The sequence below is a fragment of the Sitophilus oryzae genome, unplaced genomic scaffold, assembly GCF_002938485.1.
Source record: "Sitophilus oryzae breed Bouriz unplaced genomic scaffold, Soryzae_2.0 scaffold_1218_pilon_pilon, whole genome shotgun sequence".
NCBI lineage: Eukaryota > Metazoa > Arthropoda > Insecta > Coleoptera > Curculionidae > Sitophilus > Sitophilus oryzae.
The window spans coordinates 307,726-321,715 of NW_022145858.1; the positions used below are offsets into that span (position 1 = coordinate 307,726).

Below are 13,990 nucleotides of genomic sequence, written 5' to 3' on the forward strand. Positions count from 1 at the left end.
GCGGGCGCTTAAGGTTTTCTATCTATTGTTCACCATAGACAAAAAATGAAAGTAAATGTCTTTTTTTTCAAACGTCACAATAGTATTAATTTTTGCGACATGATTGACAATGTAAAAAACTCGTCTAGGCATAAAAGTACGAAAATATATTATTAAACTGACATAAAGTGTCAAATTCAACGAGAGTAACCATAGTTTCTCGATATATAATCACATACAAGGTATGACTTTTAAATATTTTTATATTACATATTTGGAACTTTTGAAATTGTTCAAAAACTTGACGTTTTAAAAAATAGCATGTTCTATTCGGAGTAAAAATGACTTTTTGTGCCTCGACTGTCAAACGTACAGCTTCGCCACGAAAGGTGTCATTTTTACTCCTAATAAAACAATATACTATTTTTATGGTATTGACGGAAGTAAAATTTTCTTCTGATGTACGCGAGGCACGATCCTCGCCTTGCAAGTTCATCAGCGTGTTCGTTCCCCTCGATGTTTTTCTAGCCTGAAATCCAAAGCAAAGCTATATCGTATTAACTTCCTACGTAGGCGTAGGTTAACTTTCGACTATTTTGGAGGATATGGTATGGTAGATAAGTTCAGCGTCGACATGGTGGTCAGTGGTCAGTTATTACTGCAGTTTTTCGTCCGGAAAGAGTCTCCTCACTCAACCATTCGCAGGCCTTCCAAAATAGCAAGTATCTCTGGCTGGAAAACACTGTAGTTCAGTCATTGGGGATCAAAAAAGGGGCCTGCTTGGAAAAAAGTCCTGAAGTTGTGAAACTTTGCAGGTTTATAGGTTTTGGGGTCTCTAACTAAAATCCATAAAATGCACATTACCAGACTTGACGCCGGCGGTGGCGCCGCCATCTTGCCAAGATGGCGCCCAAAATCGGTATTTTGTAAATATCTCGAAAACTATGCGTTTTTCGCAAAAATTTGAAGAGAGCAAAATTAAAGAGAATAAAAGGTTATATGAAAATTTTAAAAAGTCAACCGTTTAGGCACAAAATCCCTGGAATTTTTACAATTTTGCGTAAAGTATGATATACATAATATAGTCGATTTTCCGAAATCAAATGTCGATTAGTGTTCACTAAAACTAGTTTTAGTTTAGTTTCTTCAATTTTGTCATGAAACAGTGGCGTATCATTAATTCGCTCATTAATTTATTAATAATTAATTTTCGTGCTGGACAGCATTCATTGCAAACTTACCACCAGGTTCAGCATTGGTTTCATGGTCTGGTTGTACCAAAGATGCCAAAGAATGGGGTTGGATGAAAACAATAACAGGCATTACTCTAGTCACAAAGTCGAAAGATCCAGCTCCAAAATCCCTATTGGCATTTTTATCCTGTAAATGCAAAACCAACAACTATGGTAAAGCCTGCGGATGCAGAAAAGCAGGATTAAAATGTTCAATGATTTGTGCATACTGTAATGGGAAATTCTGTGACAGTGTCACTGAAGTGTCACTCGACGAATCCGATGAAGAGGAGTTGGACTTGCCTGTAGATATCCCTCTGGCGGCTGAAGATGAAGAGTTGGACGTATTGAGAGATCACCCTGATGAGCCCAGCACAGCAGACACGATCGACTTTGACATCAATAAGCCAGATCCGTCGGGCTTGTGCAGATAAGTTAAAGTTTTTAACTTATCTAGTGGAGTAGGCCTCCGGGGAGACCACGTTAAAATAAACGCGCCATGTACTTTACCTCTTGGGTGGAGTTTTAAGTACACATTTTCAATAATTAAAATTAATTATTCATAAATTAATGAGCGAATTAATGATACGCCACTGTTTTATGACAAAATTGAAGAAACTAAACTAAAACTAGTTTTAGTGAACCCGACATTTGATTTCGGAAAATGGACTATACATAATATATCATATTTTACGCAAAATTGTAAAATTTCCAGAGATTTTGTGCCTAAACGGTTGACTTTAGCAAAAATTTTCATAAAAACTTTTTTTATAGGAAATTTTATTCTCTTTAATTTTGCTCTCCTCAAATTTTCGCGAAAAACGCATAGTTTTCGAGATATTCACAAAATACCGATTTTGGGCGCCATCTTGGCAAGGTGGCGGCGCCGGCGGCAAGTCTGGAAATGTGCATTTTATGGATTTTAGTTAGGGCCCCAAAACCTATAAACCTGCAAAGTTGCAAAACTTCCGGACTTTTTTCCAAGCAAAAATCCCCAATGACTGAACTACTGGGTTACTGGATTATTTACTTCATTTTGTAATTTATTTTTCGTGAACTCGTAAATTATAATTGATAAACATAGAATAAAAGGTATTTTAATATTAACTTAATTTATTTGATTGCAATTGATACATTTGTCTCGTATAAAATTTAAACTTAATTTAATAATAGATACAAATACAAACTTACAACAATTAGTGGAAAGGTTTATTCCTAGTAAATCTCGTGATCATATCAAAAGCCCATTGAGGCTGGTCAGCAGGTACCATATGCCCCGCAGCTCTTACTAATATTTCTGTTAAATTACCTGCCTGCTTTACGTAACCAGCTATTTCTTGATCAACAGTCCATTGGTACCTAGATGCTGTTTGATATTCCTTAGCAGCATTAAAATCAAGATTATTAAGAAAATTCAAAGTGAGCGGATATGCCACTATAATATCCAACTGTCCGTTGTAAAATAGAATTCTGTAGTTGTTTAGTAGTTCAGATATCCACGGAGCCACACTTTGCATGAGATCAGGCAAAAGGTTTTTCTCCACATTGTCGTCGTCGTGGAAAATAGCATTTCCCACATGGATAGCGGCTCTGACATCATCCCTCTGAATGTATGTTCCCGTAAGATTCCTACCGCTTTCTAAAGGATCGATGGGGTACAAATAGTTAAAGTAATTGTTGAATCCCGTAGCGTTCTTGAATAGGGTGGTATTCGAAAAATCTCCGTCCATAAGGGTATCAAAGAAACGTGCCGCTTCCTCGTACTGTTTATTTTGGATAAGTTTAATCCCTTGCTGTTCTAACGTTTTTACTTGGTCTCTAGTGATATCGTCGTATAGACCGAGTTGGTACAGATATTCTCCGTATTCTAATTGATTTATGGGATCGCAAAATCCGTTCCCTATCGCTAAACCTTTAAGATTGATTTTTAACTTAGCGTTCGGATTATTTTTGTATATAGTATATGCAACTGCTGGTATGTACTTTCCCGCATAAGACTCGCCTGTGATATAAAAATCGTTAGGTTGAACTTCAGTAAAAACTGTGAAGAATTGTTGCAGAGCGCTGTATATATCTTCTCCGACTTTTGTCTGATTTTGAGCATATCCACCTAAATATAAGATTAAGGTTAAAAAAATATTAATTTAGTTCATTCTTCATATTTTAATAAAGAACCAGCTAAAATTTAATTTTTCTTTTTATTTCTATCTACGTTGAATATCGTCCCTGAAACAAGTCAACAATATACCCTTAAAAAATTAAACATCTATTTTATGTAGAAATGCACTAGATTCAGAATTATTTTTTTAAAATTAATGTTTAATAATTTTGTCTGAATGATACGCAACCTAATGGCCGAATATTGAAAATTTATTCGTGTTAAATATATAATAAACAAAAAAAAATTCTTTTATAGGTAGTGAGTATTTCGTATGATCGAAAAAAGTCGTTTAGTTGAAATGACGATTATTGACATTTACCATAATATTTTACGTATGAAATAACAGCGATCTTTATTTCCAAGCTAACTCTGACGCCGTTCCTTGTTTAATCATATAATAATATATTATATTCTCTAATGATAGAAAATACGCATTATTGATGTACTGCACCCAAAATCCGTAAATCTACGGATTAATCTGTAGTTCTGGTAACACTTTGTCCACTGAAAGCAAAACTACGGTACAATATTCTTATCCGCTGCGCTGTAAACGAAGATCAGCGCGCAGCGGCGCAGACCTAAACTAAATCTCGCTAACGGTAACGCCAGTTACATCTCGGAAAGGTTTTGTGTCACGAAATCCTATAAGGTTGCGCATCCTTTTATTTCTTCAATAAACCCTATTATGCAAACGACAGCGGATAAAAAATATCAGCGCGCAGCGGCGCAGAGCTAAACTAAATCTCAGACACGTTGACGGTAACGCTAGCTACATCTCGGACAGGTTTTGTGCCACGAAATCGCCCATAAGGTTGCGCATATTAACGGTTATATCAAAGTTTACAGTATATATACCAGTTGACTTACTCTCCGGGATTCTATCATTATTTCGACATCAAATGCGGGCGCGTTTAGCGGCAGGGGCGGATACAGGAATTTATTTTAGGGGGGGGGCAACTAAAAGTAATGTAGAATATTATGTTTTTTAGAGCGCGATTTTTAACCCAAAAGACTAATATTTAACCCAATTTATAGATTTGGGGGAGGGGGGGGGCTTGGCCCCATGGGCCCCCCTCTGTGTCCGCCACTGTTACCGGTGTAACGGAAATGCTATTTTATCAGTCAGAACGCTGGCCGTATACCACGGATAAATTTTAGGTGTAATGCAATTAAAAAACCGGAATATTATGGCAAAATTTCATGCATTTAAATGTGCATATTATTGCCTTTTCTAGTTGATAACCTGAATGATGGAATAGGTATATCATATGAATGTATACGGCTTCTCGAAGAATTTGCAAAACTATCTTCATCAAAATGGAAACCGCAAATTCTAATATCTGTGGGATTCTATAAATTCTAAGGCACTTTTCCAGGCTCCACACCCTAGTTTAGGAAGTTATTTTCCTTATCAGACTCTACTTACATATTTTATATCAATTAAACTTTTAGTTACGTAATCGTGGGCGCGATTTTTAAAATCATTGTTGCCAACCATGGAACTGTTCGGCGCCGGCGTGCTGACTAAATGGAATTTAAATTTCGCGCTTGGGTTTCAGGTGTTAGCTCTGCTGTAAAAAAGAGTCAAATTGCCGCATTTATTTATTTATTTTCTAACATTGTCATTCGTTTTGACACTTTAGTTTTGTATTACGAGTTTTTGATTTAAATAAATAATGTTGTGATACTTTAAGCTTAAATATTTACTAGCAGACCTTGCAGTTGAACATTGTTCTTTTTAGAACCTCTTTTAGTGGGAAGTGTTCAAGATAGCTTAATAGCCGTAAAAAACTCATAGCAACTTTATTAAAATATTTTAAACGGCAAAACGGTAGTAATGGGCCTTTATGTCTCTAAAAGTAGTGTAAGAGTAAGTGTAAGAGTTTGTAAACGTTGTAAGAGCTGTAAACTGTCGCTTACAGCGCAGCGGATAAAGAATATGTACCGTAGTTCTGCTTTCAGTCGTCAGAGTGAGTGGTTGCCGGAGACAGTGGTGCCAGAACTACTGATTAATTCATAGATTTACGGATTTTGGATACAGTAGATGATATCATTAAACATTATTATATAAGTATTTAATACAATATTATATGCTTAAACAAAGAATGGCGTCAGAGATGGCTTCGAAATGAAGATCGCTGTTATATCATATGTAAAATATTATGGTAAATGTCAATAATAGTCATTTCCAAGCCAACTAAACGACTCTTTTCGATCATACGTCATATTCAGTACCTATAAAAGAATTTTTATTTTTTATTAGTGTTGTTTATTCTATGTTCAACACAAATAAATATTCAATACATAATGCGGATTTGACCAAAGATATTTTCGTCAAACGTATTACAGATATTACAAATTTTAGTATGGCAACGCACAGAGTTTCAGCCATATTGCAAAAAATTGCAATTCTGTTGGCTGAAATTGTTGAATTGATGAATTGTCGAAAAATTTCAGCCATTAGAATTGCTGCAAATCGATTCTAGGCCGTTACGCCGATACGCCGCGCCGTTCCGCTTTTTCTAGGATGGTGTGGATGCACCCATACACCCTCAAGGACTGTAATTTCCTAGGGATGTATCTTAGGGCATTTGCTCATAGGAACTTTATGTATTAGTATCTAGTAAAGTTTAATACACTATTTTATTTACATATTGTATACGATAGATATTATATTTTAATTTACCTTCTGTGAAACTGTAACCTGAACCCACCGGATTATCAATGTAAATGACAGAATGCGTTTTGGTCCATGAGTAGTTTCTTTCATTCAAGCCATGTTCAAATCTTACCGAAAATGGACCATTCTCGATGAAAAGACCTGTAAGTAAATACTATCATTGGTATATTTTTATAAATTAACATAATTCATTTCTCTCTACCTATAGTTTTGGTGCATTTCAGTTGATTTTAAAAATTTCGACCGCAGCGCTCGATACGACAGAAATCAGAAGTTTTCGCTCTGTATTTCACGCAGTTCGAATGTTGATCGCATTGTAATAATATAAAAATCGTGGCTTTGTCATAATATTTAAGTAGTTTAGATTTTAATAGTGCAGTTATTGAGACTATAAAACACTGAGGTACGAGGTTCATGTCCTGTAATGCTGATTCATGTAATGCATGTCGCTTTGTGTTGTGACAATTTCAAATGTTAATACAATTGTCGAAAAAATGATAACACGTAAAGGAGGGCGTAATTGTTGGCTGCATTAACATTCAATAACTCAACTTTACCGGATACTCAACTCTCCCGAAACAACATTTTATAGCTTCACAACTTCTCACACCGATTTGATCAAAAACAAAAATGGATTCAAACAGCTCGACCAAACAGGCGAGTAAACAAAGTGCCCATTACATAATTAATAGTTATTTTTTAGAATTTTCACAAATTATATTGCCTGACATTTTTAGAATAATTATATAATAGATTTTTCGTACACTATAGCTATTTAAATCCGTGTATATTTGTATATGCCGGTTGTTTACGATATTCTCTGATAGTGGCAGCACCGGCGAATGGAAATGGTTGAACGGTTGAACAAGCTGAAAATGATGACGGTGATGATGATGAAATGCTGAAGCCTCGTCTACACTAACGTTTTACCTGTCGGTTCTGTTATATCATGTTATGGTTTAAATTTCACTTGTATATATGCAAAGGTAATTGGGAGAATAATATCCTTTGGTAACAATCATTTAATATTTCTAAACAATTTTGTAAAATTACATTATTTTATGAAAGTATGCAGAAATAATACATTTTTAAAACTGCTTGTATGCCGTAATATGCGCATTATTTTTTGTTAATTTACTTTGTTGTATTATTTGTTTTTTAGTAAAAATACCGCTGACAAATTGGGGTCCGTTGGATTAACGCAGCGGCGCACATACGGGTATTTTGATTATTTAGGCGACCAAAAGTATATTTAGTTTAAGCACAAACAAAAAAGTGGTTTCATGCGATTTTTTTGTGTTGTTTTGGTTTTTGTAGTACACTATAGCAAGGATACAATTTTTTATTTGTGTTTCTAATAATTTCGTATTGCCGCCTAGTCAGATCAGCCTCAACAAATATTGAAAGTGCGCAAATAGGTGCCAGTTTATTGTCTTTTTCATCCTGTAGAGTTTTAGTGTATGCAGTTTTATATTTTTTTGCACAATTGGGTGAAATGACCATCTCTTTAAGCATCTGTGAAGCACTTCTTTTTCCCGAGGTTTGAAGTGTTATTCGTGCTGCCTGAAGCAATTTCCTTACTTGTTGTACTTCGTAGTTCTTCAGTTCGTCTTCGTTGACTTCTTTCGCTTAATTCAGCAAATTCCTTTGGTGAACGCCCTGAACGGTGCTACCAAAGGTTGTTCAAACGTTCCTTCTAACCAGGTATAGTTTTTTTTAAGGAAGTTATCAAGATTTCGTTGGGCATTAGACCATCTTTGCTTAAATTGTGACTTGATGTACGAGAATCTGTGCTTTAAATCTTTTATTTGATCTTCAGAATAATTTTGGTATGCCAAAATATTATTTTCAAGATACTCTAATTTATCGTCAAAAGTAGGCAAATCTTGTTCTTGCATTTTATCAAACAAGTACCTCCGACTTACTACTCGAGCATTTGACGACCCTGAAACAAAGTTAGACACTCTTCGAATCGAAATTGTTCTAGAATTACTAATTTTGCATTAAACTAGTGATAATCATTTTCTATATACTCTCAAGTTGACACTGAACTTTATTAAATATGTGGGACGAACCCTGAAGTATAACAAAAACCTTTAGCTATGTGAAAGAATTATTTAAAATGAAAGCAAAACTAATGCAATGATTTTGCACACTGCTAAAGGTGTTTAAGAATACTTAAAAACTTTTAAATATTAAATATGCAACCACTTACCAGCAATATCAGGATCCATTATTTAGTTTTTCATATATACCTTGGATAATTAATGTACACACTGTTCAAACTAAACGTTGACATGTAAAAGAGGATCAAACGTGACTTGATATTACTGATCCATTATCATGTTGGCCGTTGAATACAGGGTTACCTATTATTCTGCCGCTATTCAACTTCCGCCAGGTCTATTCTATTTCCATCTGCAATGAGTTCTACGAAATTGACTTTTGGCCGCTTAAATAATCAAAATACCCGTATGTGCGGCGTTTACAAAAATTACGGGGACAAAAATAAAAGAGATTAATCCGCCAAAGAGGTACCTATGGACATTTTTTATCATAATTTGTTTATCTGTCACCATACAAATCTCGATAAGTCATAAAACTTTATGATCATATCGTGGCACTTACCCAATAAACTTGATGCGCCAGGTCCGCCTTGAAGCCACAAGAGAAGCGGCGCGTTTTTATCATCTGTTTCGCAAGGAAAATACCAGAAAAACAAATTGGAGTTAAAGGTCTTATCGACGGTAAAATACCCTAAAAAATTAATTTAATAATTATTTGTTAAAGTTAAACATACCAGAGGTACCAGCGAAACTCCTTTTATTCAGAAATCCACTGAAGTATACCTCAGCGGCCATCTTGGCGTCATCAATTTTTCCAGCTTCTATTAAAGGCGTTAAAAACAGTGGAACGCCAGGATCGTCTCCAACTTCGAAAGGAATCTGTTTAATTCTTGGGTAAAGTTTTGATAGGAAAGTTGCGGTGGTACCGTGTAACAGATTGTCAATAACTAGCAATAACACGTACAGTCCTAACTGAGACATGATGGAAACTGAAAAATAAATTAACGTAAAAATTAATTGTAATGAAGTAATAATGCAAGGAAAATACCAGAAAAAAAATTGGAGTTAAAGGATTACTATAATTATGATTTTTCTTGATTTTTATTCATGAGGTAACTGAATATGAAGAAGCCCGCCAAAATAAAATATAGCTAGTAAAGTGTGGTAAAGAGTATACAGTGTTGGCAATAGTGCGTCGGGCATTTGTAACTCCTAGAAAAAAAAAACTTGGAAGTTTGTTTAAGTGCAGACCTAAAGTATATACTAGGATGTATTTCAGGATAATCTTTTAACTTCTACAGAGTGGCTCAAAAAAGTGTGACCGGATTGGGATGATTTTTTTAAAATGGAACACCCTGTATGTTATTACATTTTTGGCTTCCTTTCAGATCACTTTACATTATCCTAGATATGAGTAAATACATTTCGTTAGTTTCACAGATATTAATAAATAAATAGAAAATATATATTTTTTAGCCTTTCTTAAAAAATTATTGAAAATAGAAGAACTGTCCCTAAATAGCAAACTATATTAGGTATTTACTATAGATAGTTTGTACTTACTTTGCTATAAATATTGTAATCTTAAATCACACAGGATGTTCAAAATACTAGACTGTTTTTATTTTTAATATATTTTTTAGAAAGTCTGAAAAATATATTTTTTATTTATTTATTAATATCTCTGAAACTATCGAAATATATTTACTCATATCCTAGGGTTATGTATAGTGATCAGAAAGGAAGCCAAAAATGCAATAATATACAGGGTGTTACGTTTAAAAAAAATTACTTTTTTGAGCCACCCTGTAGAAGTTAAAATATTTTCCTGAAATATATCCTAGTACATACTTTAGGTTTGCACTTAAACAAAATTCCCAAGTTTTTTTATTCTAGGAGCTAGAGATGCCTGACGCACTATTACCTACTGGGTCCTGTAGGTACTATATAGCTTGTTTTGAGTAATTGACGAGTAAGCCTAAGCAATAGTATAAGTTTTCATACACAAAAATACAACTTTTGGTATTTGTATATTTTTTCATTTGTGTTAAAAATAAATCACTTTTATTTTTTTAAAATTACATTTTAGAAGTTAAAATCATGTCTACATTACTTCACCGATGTTTGTAGAAAAGTATATTAAGTGTAGGTTTATATTTATGCTATATCTGTCATGCGTCATTCCATCACATTTCACATTAATCACGTTTAAGTATGATCTGTCATTTTCGAAATTGCAAAAAAAAACGACGGAAGACGCAAAAACGTGCCCATTGAGTGGAATCATAGTTTTGTATCTGTTTTTTCTAGAAATAAAAATTAATATTTAATTTTTAAAGAGAAAAACACAAAAACAATTCGAGCAAGGCGGGTTTTGTTGCAGCATGATGTATATTCCAAGTTTTGCTACAGCAAGATAGTTGTATCCTAACTTGGAATTATTAAGTAAGCTATTTTATTAAAATTAGGTATAAGTATTTGAAATGGATAAGACGTCAGTAGTAATATTATGATTATGTAAAATGTCTATAAAATAATGCGGAATTTGCAACAATAGAGAGCAAATATAAGTGGACAAGACGAATTTCTCTACAATAACGTAATTTGTAGTGAATTTTATATAGGAATACGCGAATGCAGCGACTTTTGGTGCCGTTTGGGACTATGTTTAAGTAGATTTTAGGGTCCACTATTAATATATGTTATTAGGTCATTTTTAATGTTTTACTAGCAAATCTGGCAGTCGAACATTGTTCTTTTTAGAACCTCTTTTAGTGCGAAGTGGGTACAAGATAGCTTAATAGCCGTAAAAATCTTTATTCGAATGTTTTGAACGGGAAAGCGGTAGTAATGGCCTTTTATGTCCCTTAAGTGTTGTTAAGAAGGTGACTTTTGTTGATGTAAATAATAACTGTTTATATATTTATAATTAATTTATTTTTTGTTTCTTAAAGTATTTTGACTAAAAGAAAATATTATGCAAAAGTGGGCAATGTTGTGCCGGTCAAGCTTAATCACGTGACTAAAAGTTTATTTGATATGAACTATATTTTCATGTTGTCCTTAGTTTTAACTAAAACGGCAATGAAATTGGGAAAACGATAGACAGGATTAACCATTTTAGAACGCTAATAACAACACATTACCCAAAAAAGCTTTATTTTTATTTTTTTTTAGAATATAAAACAATTATTTTTATATATTAGAGGCCCAGTCTATTGCTGCTGAATAAAAATCGATAATTTATTATTGAATGAAATTTGGAAAACGATAGACAGGATTAACCATTTTAGAACAAGCAAAACTTATGAAGAGTGCATTCTTCTCAAAATCTCAATAATAAAAAAAAATCCTCTTGTAAAGACAATCCGGGGATATATTGTACATGTTTAACTTTTTACGAAGGAACTCGAGTGTATGACAATAATATTGAGTTAATTTTCAGAAAAAAGTCTAGCTTTGTTTCTCGCTTTTCTATGGAGTGTAGAGATGAGGAGAAATATCTCTAATGGGACTTTATTTGAAAAACTGGTCACAGAAATGGGGGGGTGGGGATAAGGGTTCACCAAATGACCACAGTGGCGCTAATAACAACACATTACCCAAAAAAGCTTTATTTTTATATTTTTTTAGAATATAAAACAATTATTTTTATATATTAGAGGCCCAGTCTATTGCTGCTGAATAAAAATCGATAATTTATTTCATGTGACAGGAAAATAAAATTTTTATTTTTTGAAACCCGCGCCTTCACATCAAATTTTATCTCTTTTGAATCATTTTCTGTTTTAAACATTTTCGGCGCATTTTTAAAATTTAGGTTTTTGCTACAGCAGCGCCATCTTAAATCTTCCCTTTTTTATGACCATTTTTTAATGCACGAAGATGTTTCTCCTTACCTCTACACTCCATACGCTTTTCCAATAATAGCCGAAAGTATATATTGATATGAATACCTAATTTACTTGTGCCTATATATGGATATTGTAACCTCACTTTACAAATCGTAAAACTTGTTAATTAAAATAGCACATTAACACACGAAAAATTTAAAAACACAAGAATTTTATAAGCACATATCTGTAATATCAAGCACGTATATAACGGTATAACGATTAGGTAGGTAGCACTAGGATGAAAACATACACTGGTCACTGATTACATATTTGTAACCAAGATACATCTTTTAATAAAAGAGCTCTCGCGGCTTGACAACGGTCGATAAAACCATTATTCGTTTCTGCCCAAAAGTCCAAAGTCGGCTTTAATTAAGATAACTCAATAATTCAAGAGCAACCACTATTTCATATTGTTATTTACCTTTTAAAAAAGGAATAAGCGAATAAGAATAACTACGAAACAACAATATATCAAACAAAATCACTGTATAACAACACAATATTGTTTTTATTTGTCTTATCGTCTTTGACTTACGTACTAAATATAGAAATAATCTGTAGTTATGCAAAGTGTGAAAAATGTACAGGGTGTCCCACTAAGAATAGCTCTCGGCTGTATCTCGGAAAGTATTGGTCGTAGCAGGGGCGGATACAGGAATTTATTTTAGGGGGGCCGGGATTGATTTTAGGGGGGGTCCAAATAAAAATTAATGTATAGAATATGCTTTTTAGAGCGCCATTTTTAACCCAAAAGCCTAATATTTAACCCAATTTACATATTTTAGGGGCGGCCTTACCCCATAGCCCCCCTCTGTATCCGCCACTGGGTCGTAGGGCCTGCGGAAAAAATATTTATAACCAAAGATACCATGAGAAAATGCTGGAAATTATTCTTAAGTTTGTAGAACTACCGCTAGGTGGTTCAATTGCAATGGAAAATAACAAAATGGAATTTTTAAGAAATTTTGCCTAGATAAGATGTACTATAAATAATAGCTTCATAATCTTCAGTAAATTTTAGATCTTTTTTGTTAGAACCATTTTCCCCTATCTGCTAAAATAAAGTGGTGGGAGAAGGCGAGATATGTTTTTATTTAAATGTTCAATAACTCCGGACTGGATGATCGGAATCCAACAAACGAGATCTCGTTTAGAAGAACGTTTCTTACTCTATATTATACCACATAAACAATAAAAATAATCTTTTGAACGTAGACGCTAGGAGGTGCTGTCTTACAATTTAACAGACATTACGCGTTTTTTCAAAAAAATTAAATGCGATGGTATATGCAATTTTAGCTGATACTAAAGAGTAATAATAAAAATAAGCTTTTGAACGTAGACGCTAGGAGGCGCTGTCTTACAATTTAACAAACATTACGCGTTTTTTTAAAAAAATTAAATGCGATGGTATATGCAATTTTAGCTGATACTAAAGAGTAATAAAAGCTTCAAAAGTCAACTAAAACCGAAAAGTTATTAGTAAAATAATAATAAATAGTAAGATCTGAGTATCGGTATCCGGTACCACAAAGTACCGGTCTTAAAACCGGTATATACCGGTTCCAACAATTATATCGGTGGAACCGATACTAAACAGGTATACCGGCTGGACCGAAAGACCGTTTGGACCGGAAGACCGGATGAATCGGAATATTGGAAAGACCGAAATAACAGTTTTTTTTGGTTGTTGTGCCAGTGCAGTGAGCAGTGAGCATATACAGGGGCGGACACAGGAATTTATTTTAAGGAGGGCCCAAATAAAAAATAATGGAGAATGTGCTTTTTCGAGCGCCATTTTTTTACACAAAACACTAATATTTAACACAATTAATAGATATCATCAGGGGAGCCTTGGCCCCATGAGCCCCCCCTCTGTATTCGCCACTCAGCACATATACCTCATGATACTGTATTAAAAAATGTAAATAGAATGTTCTCGTGACTGTAACGTTAAGTAAATACGGTATTTT

At 33.9% G+C, this 13,990-nt stretch overlaps 1 protein-coding gene across 5 annotated transcripts; it reads right to left on the bottom strand.

The window, feature by feature from the left end:
- Window positions 1-445: 445 nt before the first annotated feature.
- LOC115874064 (venom serine carboxypeptidase-like) lies at window positions 446-12,534 on the bottom strand. Of its 5 annotated transcripts, XM_030889121.1 has the most exons (6): window positions 12,265-12,432; window positions 8,862-9,107; window positions 8,681-8,809; window positions 6,059-6,193; window positions 2,403-3,321; window positions 446-711 (listed from the first exon to the last, which is right to left on the bottom strand). In XM_030889121.1, the coding sequence occupies exons 1-5, from the start codon at window positions 12,299-12,301 to the stop codon at window positions 2,408-2,410; spliced, it is 1,461 nt and encodes a 486-aa protein (XP_030744981.1). In that variant the 5' UTR covers window positions 12,302-12,432; the 3' UTR covers window positions 446-711; window positions 2,403-2,407. The 5 variants fall into 5 exon arrangements, with proteins under 5 accessions (XP_030744981.1, XP_030744983.1, XP_030744979.1 ...); XM_030889123.1 differs by lacking the exons at window positions 446-711; window positions 12,265-12,432 and adding an exon at window positions 12,439-12,534 and having other exon boundaries at window positions 2,311-3,321; XM_030889119.1 differs by lacking the exon at window positions 446-711 and having other exon boundaries at window positions 2,311-3,321.
- Between the last annotated feature and the right edge of the window lie 1,456 nt (window positions 12,535-13,990).

Bases quoted from the DNA above. Each gene is read 5' to 3' on its own strand.
- LOC115874064 (XM_030889121.1), bottom strand. From the start codon at position 12,301: ATGTATCTTGGTTACAAATATGTAATCAGTGACCAGT. The intron at 9,108-12,264 runs GTATGTTTTCAT...TTTATTTTTCAG, and splicing joins ATATGTAATCAGTGACCAGT to TTTCCATCATGTCTCAGTTA. The intron at 8,810-8,861 runs GTACCTCTGGTA...TTAATTTTTTAG, and splicing joins GAATAAAAGGAGTTTCGCTG to GGTATTTTACCGTCGATAAG.